The 13,775-nt window shown below is 43.4% G+C and overlaps 7 protein-coding genes across 7 annotated transcripts; 1 reads left to right on the plus strand and 6 right to left on the minus strand.

Moving 5' to 3' along the window:
- Positions 1-53: 53 nt before the first annotated feature.
- Positions 54-2,024, minus strand: BEWA_032620 (hypothetical protein; the record flags this gene model as incomplete). The annotated part of the gene is made up of 1 exon (XM_004830018.1): positions 54-2,024. The coding sequence occupies one exon, from the start codon at positions 2,022-2,024 to the stop codon at positions 54-56; it is 1,971 nt and encodes a 656-aa protein (XP_004830075.1).
- A 465-nt stretch (positions 2,025-2,489) lies between these two features.
- Positions 2,490-4,185, minus strand: BEWA_032630 (6-phosphogluconate dehydrogenase, putative; the record flags this gene model as incomplete). The annotated part of the gene is made up of 9 exons (XM_004830019.1): positions 2,490-2,603; positions 2,638-2,852; positions 2,888-3,016; positions 3,069-3,334; positions 3,371-3,522; positions 3,561-3,681; positions 3,718-3,854; positions 3,891-3,935; positions 3,973-4,185. The coding sequence occupies 9 exons, from the start codon at positions 4,183-4,185 to the stop codon at positions 2,490-2,492; spliced, it is 1,392 nt and encodes a 463-aa protein (XP_004830076.1).
- Positions 4,186-4,241: 56 nt separating this feature from the next.
- BEWA_032640 (hypothetical protein) lies at positions 4,242-5,854 on the minus strand (the record flags this gene model as incomplete). Its single annotated transcript, XM_004830020.1, has 2 exons — positions 4,242-5,723; positions 5,759-5,854. 2 exons carry the CDS (start codon positions 5,852-5,854, stop codon positions 4,242-4,244), a joined length of 1,578 nt encoding a protein of 525 aa, XP_004830077.1.
- A 500-nt stretch (positions 5,855-6,354) lies between these two features.
- On the minus strand, positions 6,355-8,085 carry BEWA_032650 (hypothetical protein; the record flags this gene model as incomplete). Its single annotated transcript, XM_004830021.1, has 1 exon — positions 6,355-8,085. One exon carries the CDS (start codon positions 8,083-8,085, stop codon positions 6,355-6,357), a length of 1,731 nt encoding a protein of 576 aa, XP_004830078.1.
- A 571-nt stretch (positions 8,086-8,656) lies between these two features.
- BEWA_032660 (hypothetical protein) lies at positions 8,657-10,636 on the plus strand (the record flags this gene model as incomplete). The annotated part of the gene is made up of 1 exon (XM_004830022.1): positions 8,657-10,636. One exon carries the CDS (start codon positions 8,657-8,659, stop codon positions 10,634-10,636), a length of 1,980 nt encoding a protein of 659 aa, XP_004830079.1.
- Positions 10,633-11,379, minus strand: BEWA_032670 (hypothetical protein; the record flags this gene model as incomplete). The annotated part of the gene is made up of 4 exons (XM_004830023.1): positions 10,633-10,812; positions 10,846-11,048; positions 11,086-11,220; positions 11,256-11,379. 4 exons carry the CDS (start codon positions 11,377-11,379, stop codon positions 10,633-10,635), a joined length of 642 nt encoding a protein of 213 aa, XP_004830080.1.
- Positions 11,380-11,602: 223 nt separating this feature from the next.
- On the minus strand, positions 11,603-13,663 carry BEWA_032680 (hypothetical protein; the record flags this gene model as incomplete). Its single annotated transcript, XM_004830024.1, has 5 exons — positions 11,603-11,785; positions 11,819-12,004; positions 12,038-12,184; positions 12,216-12,308; positions 13,517-13,663. The coding sequence occupies 5 exons, from the start codon at positions 13,661-13,663 to the stop codon at positions 11,603-11,605; spliced, it is 756 nt and encodes a 251-aa protein (XP_004830081.1).
- Positions 13,664-13,775: the final 112 nt, after the last annotated feature.

The raw sequence follows: 13,775 nt of genomic DNA on the forward strand, positions 1-13,775 counted from the left end.
GAGAGTAGTCTAGAGGAGTGTTTCTACTACCTACCAAGGGTAGGGAGAGTAAACTACAGACGAGTGATTAGAAATGAGAGTATATTAGGCCATTTCCAGATAGTAACACCAATAGTACCACATATACCAGGGGTAACTGATGCAGTAATTTTACCAGATGTTTTTTGAAAAAACTTGACTATCTCCTGAACAATCTTCTGTAGGTCAACAGAGCCTGGTCCTCTAGCATTCTCAGCACCTCTAGTTTGAAGTAATTGCTTTGCTTTAACCTCAAGCTTCTCTTTTAGGTCCTTAAGCTTTTGGGTGAGCTCAGGATCCTTCAGTTCAGTATTCTGCTGTGAATCCAGTGTCCAACCAGTTCCATCCTTATATTCGTCTTCCCTGATATAATATGCATAGTTCTCAGGATTACCATTCTTTTTCTCTAAGCAAACCATGAGAAGCTTCTCAAGTGTACAGTCACTCTCACCATAGTAGTATGCTGTTACACTTTTCACAACTAAATTTGATGGTATGTCAGAGAGAGTGGTGCTTTCATGTTTAATTCCACCAAGGATAAAATAATCTTTCTTATCTACACGATGAACGAAACTAACGTAGTCACTTTCTAGATCCTTTCTTTTAACTTTAATCCTTTCCTTATCTTCACTTCCTTCAGAAGGATCTAGATATGTAGTAGATTTCTCACTTGTCTCGAGACCATTCGTATGTCCAATGTCTATAGTAACAGTTGGCAATATACCCTTTAGAAGTTTTAGTATTTTTGACTCATGATTATGAGCAAGATTAGTACCAATGAGTTTGGGATTAGAGACCTGTTTCCATGTATTGGAGTCCAAGGGGTCCCTTTCGAACCAACCACTGGCGAATCCTGAAATGCGAACCAAGAGTGGAATTCCTTCAGGCCCGCTTGGATAACGATACACAAACGCTTGACGATTAGCCTGTGGAAATTTAATTCCAGTTTGTAGTGTTTTATTATTCGTGAATCTGCTAATGTATCCGTCAGAAATATGATAAAAGTAGGAATAGTCACTAGTAGCATCATAGTTTAATACTTTAATTTTCTTATAACTACAACTGGGACAAGGATAAAAAGTGTAACGACCAAAACGACCCTTCTGTGAAATGTCTATAATGTGAGCCTTATTCCTTGTACAGTTTTGCTCGTCCAACTTTTCCCTAATATTACCTGATGCTATATCTCCATGTTTAGTCCAAATTGTACCACCATTATCAGTGATGTAGTAATCATTCCCAAGTTGAACAAGTAACGGATTAATATAAGTTTTATCCCACTCCCAAAAATATACATAAGCCTCACTATACTCACTTCCGTATATAGGTGACTCAAACGGTATGCTTCTAAAAGTAGTTTTGGTAGAAAGTAGTCTTATCTTTCCCCCTGGAAGCTTGTGAACACACTTTTTGTAAACAGTTTCATATGTGTACTGTGTCACATGTACTTGAGTAGTTGGATTAGCCTTTGGAGGTGATCTAGTTCCATCCGCATAGTATTCCCCGTCAGTTTGACTGAGATTTAGTACAACAAGCTGTTTTAGTTGTAGCTGAGTAGTGATGGCTGTAAGTTTTGTAGAGAGTTTGTATTCTTCAGTGATACTGCTATCTTCTTCTGTCCATGGACTGGAAGTTGAAAGATTAGTTCTTGTATAGTAGTCATAGTTATTATCCTTACTGGTCTTTTCAAGTCCCACTATTAATGGTACTAGGTTACTCTCATCATATCTTAAATAGTATACGGTTACCCTTTTTTCATAGTAACCTGAAGCAGTTACTCGTATAGTACCATATCGTGTTCCATCCTGCTTTATTCCATTATAATTTATCTCACTGATATAATATGGCTTATTTACAGGTGTATGAGTGTATTTCTTGTAACCGTTAGTAGGCTTATTATCATCCTTGTGGACGCTTATTTCATTATTACATTTATCCGTGTAGTTGCCACTGGGTTTTGTCTGACCAATATCAATGTCTATTTCCGCCTTATTTTCATGAGTCATGCTACATCTCCACTCACTTTGTAGCACTTACACGGTATCCTCTCACCCATTATTCTTCATACCATACTATCCTCCAACCATCCTTCCATCACTCCATAGTAACCATCCTATGTATCTCTCTCTTCCTCTGCCAATATCTCAACTGGTGTGAGCAGAATGGTCAGTATGGATGAATGATATGTTCCCTAGGGAGTAAGAGTTCAACAATCAGGTACATTAATGAGAACTAGACGTTTTACGTACCATCTTTGATTGTATGACTCATGATAGGTCTATAAGAGCGCCAGAACGGAAGGCTCTGTAGTGATGAGAATGAATAATGCTGTTGAAACACTGATAGACTCCTGAAGAATAAGGGGCCGAGTATCAAAGACTTTAGAATACCCCAACTACACATTTGCAATATGCCAATATATTTTTCTTATGGAAAAAGCATTCTCATAATTTAAGAGTTGGTATTCGTTTCTATTGTTTGCGATTCCTCCACCAATCGTGATGGTGTTTCCCTGGCAAGTCCACTCTATTAAACCCATGAGATCCGAAGCAGTCTCTTTGTGCTTGTATCAGATTGTGACAGTGCTGTGTGTTGTGTTTATGGAAAGCATAAACAAACCTGTTTGGACAAGAGTACTTGAACGTATTGTAGACTGGTTGTAATTACAGGAAGTGTGACGTTGTAGTTTATGCAGTCCGTCACTACTTTTTTCCAGGGAGCTAGATTCTCGTCCACTATTTTCAAAAGTTCGGCTACTTGCAACAGGTTCGTACTACCCCTTTGGTATTTCTCAGAGATGGCGTTTAGGAGCTCACAGCTAATAATGCTGTTTCCTAGAGAATTTATATGGATGAAGGAGACCACTTACTTGACCACACGTCTGCAACCTTGTCAATCTCCAGACCCCAGTCAAACTCCTTGGAAGCTTCAGTTAGAAGCTGTATTCCTTGGGAAAAAATGCTCACCAAACTTGCACGAAATGCAGCCCTCAGATTTTCTAAAGATTAATGTCTCATGTGCATGTGGAATGTATCTATAACTATGCGTACCTGGGTCGACCTTTTGTCCGTCAGAGTCAATCTTGTACACATCCAAGTCAAGGAGGTTGCTAAAGCTTCTCATGTCCACGGACATGCCAATTGAGGGTACTGGGATTCCTCTATCGAACGAGTCTTGCACTGTCCACTTTCCCGTTCCGTTGGAGGAGATGCTCGGGGTAATCTTATCAACTATGTAATCACCATTATCCTTTTCCTGCAAGATCATTTCCGTAATATCCAACAGATACGACTTGAACTCTGTGCGATTCCAGTCCCTGTGTGGACAGTTTGCATGGACCACAACCACTTACCCGAGCAATTTCGCAATCTCATCATTCTCTGACCCATTTACAAGTTTGAGAACCTTGTAAACCTCTGCAATCGCCTGCAAAATTGCGTACTCGATCCCATTATGCACCATCTTAACGTAATGTCCAGAGGCACCAGTGCCGACATAAAAGTCCTGAACCATCATTTACTCTATAGATCATAGCCACGAACCTTGCCATCTTGGGACATGATCGGGAAGAGCTGAAGATAATCTTCCATCTCGCCTCCAAACATGAGACAGGGATGATTCCTGGCGCCTTGTTCTCCGCCGCTTACACCCATACCGCAGAAGCTGTTTGTGTATATAGACACCAATATGGAAACTCACCGAATCCCAAAGCCTTTGCAGCGCTCAATTCTTTGCTTGGTGTTGAGATACCACTCATTCCCTCCGTCAACGACAATGTCGCCTTCCTGCAGGAGCGGGATGAGTTTGTCCAGCATAGAATCGACGGGACTCCCAGCCTATGCACAGGTATACGAGACTTTGCGTCAACTTACGGTAATCAGTATCAAAATTTTCCTGGGAGACGCCAAACTCGCAACCTACAAGACATTGTTCACTTTTGGGCAAAAAACTCACAAAATCCTCCAAACTTTCAAAACATTTAACACTTCCAAACTCGGAAGAACTGCTTCGTGGCTTTTCTTGGTCCAATTTCCTCTCGAAAGCCGCAATTTCGTCAGAACTTCTGCTCCACGCCGAAATGTTGACTTTTCTAAAGTATAGGTTCCTGGCATAGGCGCTAGCCATAACTCCAAGGCCTACAAGACCGACTTCGTTGCATAGCTCCATTGTGAAGACATATACTGACTAGATGGGTACAGAGATGATTGGTATGGTGATTGAGTCTAAAAGACCTTCCTATTCGCAATATTCGGGCCGTGCTCGTTATACTCTGCCCTTGAAATCCAACAATCGTGGAATGATCCGAGGCTGGCGATTATCGAACCCCCAATCCAGCTGGCATGCTCCTTGCAAGCGTCTGTCTCGTATGCTGTAAACTTGAATTTGCACCCTGAAAGCGGGGTATCCTGCGGAGTTTTTGACACTCTTTGAAACTCTTGAGCAAGACGCTCCTGTAGGCCGTTGGACAAAGCTGCTCCACCAACGAGAGCAATTTGATTGAAGATGTCCCTCCTGTAAATTCCACTCTCCCTTACAACATCTTCACAGTGCGCTATGATACCCTTGAACTTCCCGAGGCTAACTCCAGGAGGCGCATACTCTATTGTAGGATTGAAAATAACTTCTGCCGATAGAGCCAAGAGCTGGAACGGAGTGAGAGAATCGTATTTTACATGTGTCGCATCCTTTGGTGGAACGTACACTGAGGTATTTCTGGACCTTCCTCTAGTGTCCATCATGCTGTATTCCAACGGTTGGCCGTCTGGCAGGTGATTTGGCTCGGTATAGCCCTGCAAAAGTAAGGGTGTCTGTGAAACACGTATTATGCTTTCCTTCAGAGCCTTGAGCTTTTGATGTAGACTGTACATACTATACTCCATTCCTGTATTATATATCCTCTGTGCGATTGATTTGCAAGCTTCTGCATCTATTTCTTCAAGCTTCAAATCACCCAGGTTGTACTCTGGGTGATTCAGAACGTACGTCTTGTTGTCTGGAGTCGCCTTTAACAACAAATTTAAAAATATAGCATCGATTATATCACCGCCAACGTTGCATTCTTTAAAGCCAAGAACTTGATCGTCTATAATTGCCGCAACAGAACATGTTGCGCTACCAATATCGATTACCAGGCCGGTAAGGAATCCGCTGGCGTATGCGGAACACCTGCTACTATCCCCAAAATAAAGTCCCGGTACTCCCAGCTCCTCAAAAATCATTTCAGTTTGTAGAATGCGATTTTGTCTATTATACTTTCCATCTATAATGAACAATGGCCGAAGACCATTAATTTCTCCGAGTCCAGACGAGACGCTGGTAAGCGAGGGTACCTCGTTTAATATTGCAGACTCTGTTAAAGAGTACGGGTTAGATATCCTATCCAGGGGCACTCTGGAGATCGTGTATGTGTTAAACTCATCCCAGCAGTCGTGTTCATTCCCGAATACTCCCATCAGGAGTGGAATATCACCAAGGTCAACCTTTTCAGCTGCACAGCTTACATGGCTGCTCATTATCTTTTCAAACGTCCTGCCGCCAAAAGTCCCTCTCAGAGCCCGTAGATAGGGATCCGTGTTTATAAAGGTTTCCCCTGAGGAGGGGTCTACATTCTTCAGGTGGTCAACGGTGGACACATTGCAGCGTGAGTTTGATACCAGTGGAAAGACTTCGTAATTGTCACATACGCCGATGGAAGAAGACCATACCTGGAGAGCTGTGTGACTGCGGAATAAAACGTTACCTGGCAGGGATACTGTTCTCCTGCGTGACCGCCACGAATGTTTGAATGACCTACATCTACCACTAAAGCACCTACATAGGATCCTGTCCAGTCCATATTGGTCTTTTGTTTTACATTTGCCTCAAATGTTCACGTTTAACACACAGGGTCGTGTACTCGCCTAAAGATAAACATTTATAGGCACAGAAATAAAATATCCATTTTGAAAATGGAATATTATGTTTGTCGAGCAAAAGTGAACAACAGCCTCAAAGACTGGGGCGAGAATACACAATGTGTAAGTCCGATGAAGAAAACAGTTGGAGTAGGGAGAAGAAAAGTTACGAGTATCTGTTACATTGTGGATAATACGCATACCAGAAGGATTTGAATGGTCTGGTGAAATGGGTCAAAGAGATGGAAATAACAACTACTTTACAACGTACTGGTGAATAACCTAGTTTAGGGAACATTTCCTAGAGCAGGAACCGTAGCGAGAGAATTCCCTGAATATCACATGGAAGGACGTTTTCTGGAGATACACCGCTTGTCTCCGCATATGATAGAGAATAGACATGTTGTAACGTGTATATGAATCCTTAAACATTTGCAATGGTTCATTCAGCCGGAGTTTGGTTCTCTGGTTTCTCTTCTGTAATTGGCTTCAGTGGTTTTATGCCTAGGAAATACTCTTCTTCCTCGTCAAGCATCATCAGCTTACGGCGTTTCTCCTCTCGTTGAAGCCTATTCTTTTCAACCTTCTTGCGCAACTTGTCGATTCTTCCCCTGTACTTTTCCAGAGCTTTCTCGTACTCCTCAGGGTATAAGATTGGGAGCCAGTCGTATCCATAGGCATTGGAGAAATCACGTACCTCGTCCATGTTTATGCCCCTCTTTCTCATTTTTTCCTCTCGTTCTGCGTCACGCCTCTTTCTGTAATTTTCCAGCTGTTCCTCGTAAAGGTCCTTCATGGTACGTCCAGCATTTTTCACAATTATGGGCTCATTGTATTTTATAAGGACCTTGTGACGCTTCACAGTAGACCAATAAAGTCCTCTGAGACTCTTTAGCGCCTCTAAATTGTACTTTCTGCAGCGGTGTACCTGAGCGAATAGACCCTTAAATTTGATCAAGAGAGGGAGATTGTTCTTGAGATCTATCCTCCTAGTATAACGCTTTAATAACCTACATGCCGTTGCCAAATCTTCTTTATTGACGGCATCCTCAAAGTGTCCAGTGTATTCCTTTACAATTTCATCCGTACACCTCCGTGGTCTGGAGAGGAACGGACATACTCTATCAATATTGAGTTTTGTCCTAACTTTGCGTCGGTAGGCTAACTTACGGAAAGGTTTAAGCCTTTGATACTTCCATAAACCACTGTGCAGTTTTCTCTTCTTTGCCTCAATTAATCTATAGTACAACTCCCTTAGTTGTCGTAGTCTAGCTTCTGGGCCTAAGTTGTAAAAATGACCAACTAGGGATCTGTATGCCGCTATATCCTTTACATGTATTGGATTCTCAGGCGTTGATTCTGGTTCTACATAGTCCGGTGTATACGCTGGTACCTTTGGTGGTATTTCACCTGGTTTAAGCCAGAGATAGTATTTGCGGGACTCCAGATCCTGTTGCATTACATGTTGTATGATATAACGTGCCGATAAAAATGGAACCATTCGATCCATATTATTCTTGGTCGGGTACTCGTACTTTAGGCGTTCAAAAAGAAGATGATCCAGATCACTCATGAAAGCATGGCATATTTCCTTGTTCAATACACCCTTGTTATCTTTCAGCAGTCTCGTAATGGAGTGGAAATCATCCCGTTCCAGAAAGTATCTGAGTTGTTTTATCAAAACACGACTATCGTAGATTCCTCCGTAAACATCGTCAATTTCACGAATGTTCACTCCAGGCATGCCAGTTAGTCTTGTGTTGTAGTTTATGACTTCAGGGCTGTGTGAGCGAAGGAGGTTCTCGTAGTCTAGTGCGACGCCCTTTGGAATTTTACTCTTCACTCCTGGAGTGGGTTTCAGGAGCGGCCTATCCAGCAGCCGATGTATGCGCGCTCTAACCTCTCTTCCGCACACATTTTGACCTTTATGTGAATTGTAGCCGTTGTTAGTGAGAAATGATGGCCATTTTTCTGCGATATAAGAGCCTTTAAGGCTTCTGTTTTGAGTTATTCCATAATGCTCTGATAATTCTCCGCTGTATCGTGGAGATTCTCGTCTGAATATAAGCGTAGCCTCAGAGTATATTACAAATAGCACAAAGGTATGACAAAATAACCACAAAAACTGAGAAATCGAAGCATTAAAGCTCAGGGATGAGAAGAACGCGGGCATTTATGCATCTTTAGATGCACACTTTGCGTTGTGAATTTTAACTTGCCAATATAATCGGAAAAGTGCCTTTAAAGTGAAGATGGGCGCTGAAGTTGCTCTGGAATCTCCACCGACGGCTCCGGCGGTGGTGCTTGGTCCTTCACGTTCATTCACTTTGATTTTATATGCGATTTTGAATAGTTGCAGGGATGTTAAGCTAAACGTAGAGTGGAAGGTGGACTCCTGTTACTCCTGTCCCTCGGAGATGGTTGCCATTGCCTTTTGAACACACATTTCCGCAACTTTGTCCAGTCGTTGCCAGCTCATTAAATCGGATCTTCGAGATGTAAATTTGCTCCTGAAAAAATAGCCGAGAAAATTCCTCGGTGGATCCACGGTTTTTCCTCTGGCACTTTTGTTGAATAAAAAGATGCTTTCTCTCTAGCGATTCTATCGGAGCTTTCCATACATAATTATGATTGTAGAGCGAGTATAAATTTGCAAATTTAATGACAGTTTGAGTGTGTTGGTCTAGCGGAGATATTTGGGATCGTCTCCATCTATCTTAAATAGCAATTTATATAGGCTCAGAATGTCAAACTTTTCGCTTTATACCCTTGTATGCCTCTACACAGTCGTATACTCACCCATAGTCCGTGGAGACTCTCCTGCAAATTCTGAGAGCTCCATCAAAGACATACCCCAAGGATACGGGACTTTTGGTTACGAGAACGCTGGAGGCTTGATACCAAACGGGAGAGAATCACTGCTGAGTGACCCTGAGATTTCACCACTCCGTCCCGGAAATGTGGAGGTTTACGAAAAAGGAGGACCGGGCAAGACAGATGAATCACCAGTTGAGATTGGATCAGATGCCAGAATATTGAAAAGGAAACGCAAAGGGACGAACAAAAGGAAGGATAGAAAAAAGAAGGGAGGATTCTTGAGCAAGAGAGACAAGAAAAGGAAGAATAAGAAAAGTGGAAGGAGAGTAACAAGACGGGAAATGATCTCCTCCAAGGAGAGGGACTCCTATGACATTAGTGATGATGAAGATAATAAGAGAATAGACAAGAAGGAAAGTGGTGGCAAGTATAGGAAAATAGGCGAGAAAGAAGAAGAGGATGACAACGATAAAAAGGACGATGATGATAATGGCAAAAAGGGCGACGGTAAAAGTGAATCAGAGGATAGTGATAAAGATGAGGGAGAAGAATCAAAGTTTAAGTTGGACAAAAAGTACTGGGATCCCGACCTTCTTGAACCAGAATACATAATCAGTGAGTGGTTTGCGATAATGGACGGTAAAAAATTCAAGGAGGTCCACAAGACAAAAATCCCATACGTGTCGGAATCTGAACGAGCCTACAACATTAGATACCTAAAAGATAAAAAGTCTAGTTACTTGAGGAACCAGTACACGTCAGGGGCGTTGTACGGAGCCAATAGTGATTACTCAAATGATGAGACAGACTACATAAAACCAGTGGACACAGAAACACCTTCCGGTCAGGACGATAGTCAAGATAGCAATGAGGATAACACAAGAGACCCTGGTAGCGACAAAGATGAAAATGAAAACAACAATAGAGCGGCAGAACTCCGTCAAGAGAATGGGCCAGAGGATGGATCTGGGGTCGGAGTAGACGAACCAACCAACCAGGATCCAGATCAGTCCTTGGACGACAAAAATTCCGATCAATCTGTTGACGGAGCATTTGATTCAGTTGATACAGATCAGAATTCCGACGTAGACAGCGGAGTTCAACCCCCTAGAGACCAGGAACTCAAATCCCGGAATAGCAACGACAATGTACACGGTACCAGCGATAGACAACTCGGAGTATCTGGAGGAAATCGCAGACGAAATCGTCGGGGTGATAGACGCAGGAGTCGCTCGCCTGAGAGGGACACTCGAGACGCTCTCGCACATGTAGATTCCGATAAAAATGTTGCAGAGGAAGACGTACAAAATGGTGTAGATCCTGAGTTTGGCGACGCTTCAAAGGATGTGGATGGTTCCACAAGGAACGTTGACGATCCCCTCAGAGACGATGATGATTCTCCTAGGAAAATTAACGATACTTCCAGGAACGTCGATGGTTCTCCCGGAGACATTGATGACACTTCTGATGACTTTGATGATTCTAGGAAAGTTAGTAGTTCTTCCAGAAGCGTTAATGATACTTCCAAGGATGTTGGTGATGATTCTAGGAAAGTTAGTAGTTCTTCCAGAAGCGTTAATGATACATCCAGGGACATTGATGACACTTCTGATGACTTTGATAGTTCTAGGAAAGTTAACAATTCTCCCAGAAGTGTTGATGATAATTCTGACACTGGTAACGATGAATCGGAGAATGATTCTAAATCGATTTCTGAAGACGTTGTCCCGCTCGGATACTCTGACAAGGAATCACCGGATAAACAAGACGATGAAGAACGCTCCAAGGAGAATTCATCCCGACTTCGTGGAACAAGGAACATGAAAAGGCAGCCAGATAGCCAATGCCAAAAGAAACTTGCAGCGTTACAGAAGAGATATAATGCACTAAAGAAGAGGTTAAGCTAATATGGCGTATGTATCATACTTCCAAGATAAGTGGTTCCTTTATACTTTGCCAAATTTGGCCAAAGGACCACAAATTTGTCTACGAATGGGCGTAGTATTCTCCCACTTTTTGACAAGGTGTCGACGCGGCACATGCTTTCAATGTAGATTGTCTTGGTTTTCCTTGCCAGTAAAAGCTAAAAATTTTGGGTTTACCCGTATGTACTTACATTTACTATGCGTGTTGCCAGGAGCACGGGCACTGCGATTCCCGGTCCATTTGATATGACTAGATCTGCATTTAGACTGGAGATGACGAAAATGGAACGTAGAAATGAGTAGACAAGGGTGGCAATGCCTCTAACTGGGAATTTCCCGGAAAGGTGTGGAGAAGGTACGGTCCTGACTGCGGTCCACGGGTGACTGTTTCCTCCTACAGATTGACTTGTGCATTAGGCATCTATCACTACCTGATCCATAAAGCTTAAATGCTGAAACATCCTCAAAAACTCCACTTGTGCTTCCGGAAGGTCTGATGAAGCTGAATACGTGTCTAGTGCGGTCTAAAAGCTTTAGAATCTCAACCATCTCGCGACTGTGACCACCTAATGTTGGAGTATCTCGAGTATTACGGCGTTACCTGGGCCAAGTACAACAATCGTCTTTATCAAAGTCCCTTTTTTCCTCCTCGGACCGAGATTCCTCCTAGCCAGGCACACAAATGCCACAAAAATGGCAAATAAGCCAACTATGACTATCGTCATAGGACGTTGACTGGCTTTCACGAGCCTTTAGATGGCGGTATAGGGATGTGTATGGACCGCTCCACCGTCGACACGAGATTCCGCAAAAATCGCCAAATTTGACCCATAAGACGTCGATTATACGTGCCATTAATGTGCAAATGGGAGAGTCAAAGCTCGACGTAGGAGGAAGAAAAGGAAATGCGCTCTCACATCATTCATCGTGTACAGGTGCAATCAAAAGTTAGGATTCCTCTGTAATGTAGCTCCTTTGTAGCCTGCTAAAGACAATGTGCGATATGGATAGGCGTAATTCCTGTATGCCTAAATTCCTTCTTGCAGATGTTGCGTGGACGTAATGCTCTGCTTGGCTAAACCCCTTGAGAATCTCAATCACCTTTGAGTAGAGCATGTGCAATTCAATGGGCTGTAAAGGTGTGGAGTTTGCGTAAACACTAACCTTTAACCCTTCACACTTTGTGAGTATCACCTGGAACGGTATTTCCATCTCTTGCAGCATGTCCCACAGCTTGAAATCCTCCACGACCGGCCCTTTGCGAGAATCCACGAGCGAGAGTACGCGATGCAAATTGTGAGCTCTAGTCAGGTACTTGTTGACCAGTAGAGACCACTCGTTTCTCATCTCCTAAACTGGCAGTAAAAGCCATACAAGGCTTACGTTTGGAACTCGCGCCTCGCCATAGCCAGGAAGGTCTACCAGCGACAAATCGCCTCCAAGATCAAAGGTAAAGAGATGGCGAGTGCGTCCCGGAATACTGGACACCGGCGCAAATTTTGGGTCCTTGAGCATCTTGGCGTTTGAGACCTACGCGCATGCCATTACACTTGATACTTACAACTCCCTTGGCGAAACTAGGTACCGGCGCTCCGTATAAAAGTGTGTTGAGTAGACTCGACTTTCCAACATTGGAGTATCCAACAAAGGCGACCTGTTTAATGTCTGAGATTAAAGAAACGCTGTGCCTTGCAACCACCCGCACTTTGCCCTTTTTCATTCTGGCTGTTTATGGACTTTTAGGTGCTGATCCAGAGGAGGAGAGTCTGGCCTGGACCCTCATTCCCTTCAGATTGCTGTGATATTCCTTCTTTGTTATTCTTTTCCATTCACCACCACTATTCTCGAAATAGGCCCTGTCTGAGTGGTCATTTTCGAGAATGTAGGCAATGACCACCTTACATTCCTCCTGGATATGATATCGTACCAGAGTGGCATACTGCTCATTTTCACCTTCCCAGAGGACTGTGTCACCGCAAACTATTTTCGTGAAAAAATCCATGGTTGCTGGAGTAAATGCTCCATAGATGACTCCGTCATTCGTATTCTCATAGAGTATAGCGTGCTCAGTGCTTTCAGTCTTCGAGATATCAAGGATCAATTCGGGTCTCTGAGTACTCTCTTTTTCAGAAATTTTGCGCCACTTCTCTCCGAAGGCATCCTCAAACTTGAGACTGAATGCATCAATTTCCATAGCCTGCCACCTCCCATTCAACCTTTCAAAACACTTTTGCTCCACATTCTCTCCATCGGTCACATCCAAAGCAAGAATATTCCAGTCGTTTCCCATGTAGAGCTGTACAAGTAGACACTTTTCCTCTCCTTGAGCTGTCCAAACATTGGATTCGTTGTCGGCAACTGAGGATATATGATGACCATCCTTTGGAATATACTCCTTGCAGACTACTCCACTCCTGCTAACCTTGAGAATATCAACCTTGGACTCATCAGGATTAGCAAGATCCATAGTGGAGGCTGTAAGCGGTTCTTGGTCATTTCCAGCGCCATAGACGACCTCTGTCTCATCGGCATCATTCCTTCCGCAGCAAAGACAACGAAGCCAGCCTGCACTGCAGAGCTGGATGGTAGCCAGAATGGGCAGTAGAACGATTCTCATCTTCCTGCTAGTTTAGATTGTGAGCAGTGTCCATGCGGAGGTGGCATAAACGGTGTACAGAAATGTACGCGGTACCAACACCGACATCTCTACTCGCTCATTCATCCTACTGACCAGCGTCCATATTGTAATCACAGCAGAGAAGGGCATCTTGTGCGAGGCGGTCTTTGCATGTTCAGTCATCCATTCACCTGAGTGCCTCCACACCTTTCAGTGTGCATGTCCCAGGGGAAAGAGAGACTTACCTGAGGGATCTTTTTCACTGGATAGCTGTCAATGGTATCCGCGACGTAGACGGGATTTGACGAAACCTTTTTTGCGAACAACTTCTTGGAGTAGGACACCTGCAGAGCGTCATATTCGCGATATACACCTACGTTGGAGTCTGACATCCACGGAACGCTGCGCGTCTGGGTAGGATCGTAGAGATCAACAAACGGTCTCGCCAAAAAGGGCTCTAAGGGCTGGTTATCGATGATGTACACGTACCTATGCGATTCCCGA

Source organism: Theileria equi, chromosome 1 (assembly GCF_000342415.1).
Source record: "Theileria equi strain WA chromosome 1, complete sequence".
NCBI lineage: Eukaryota > Apicomplexa > Aconoidasida > Piroplasmida > Theileriidae > Theileria > Theileria equi.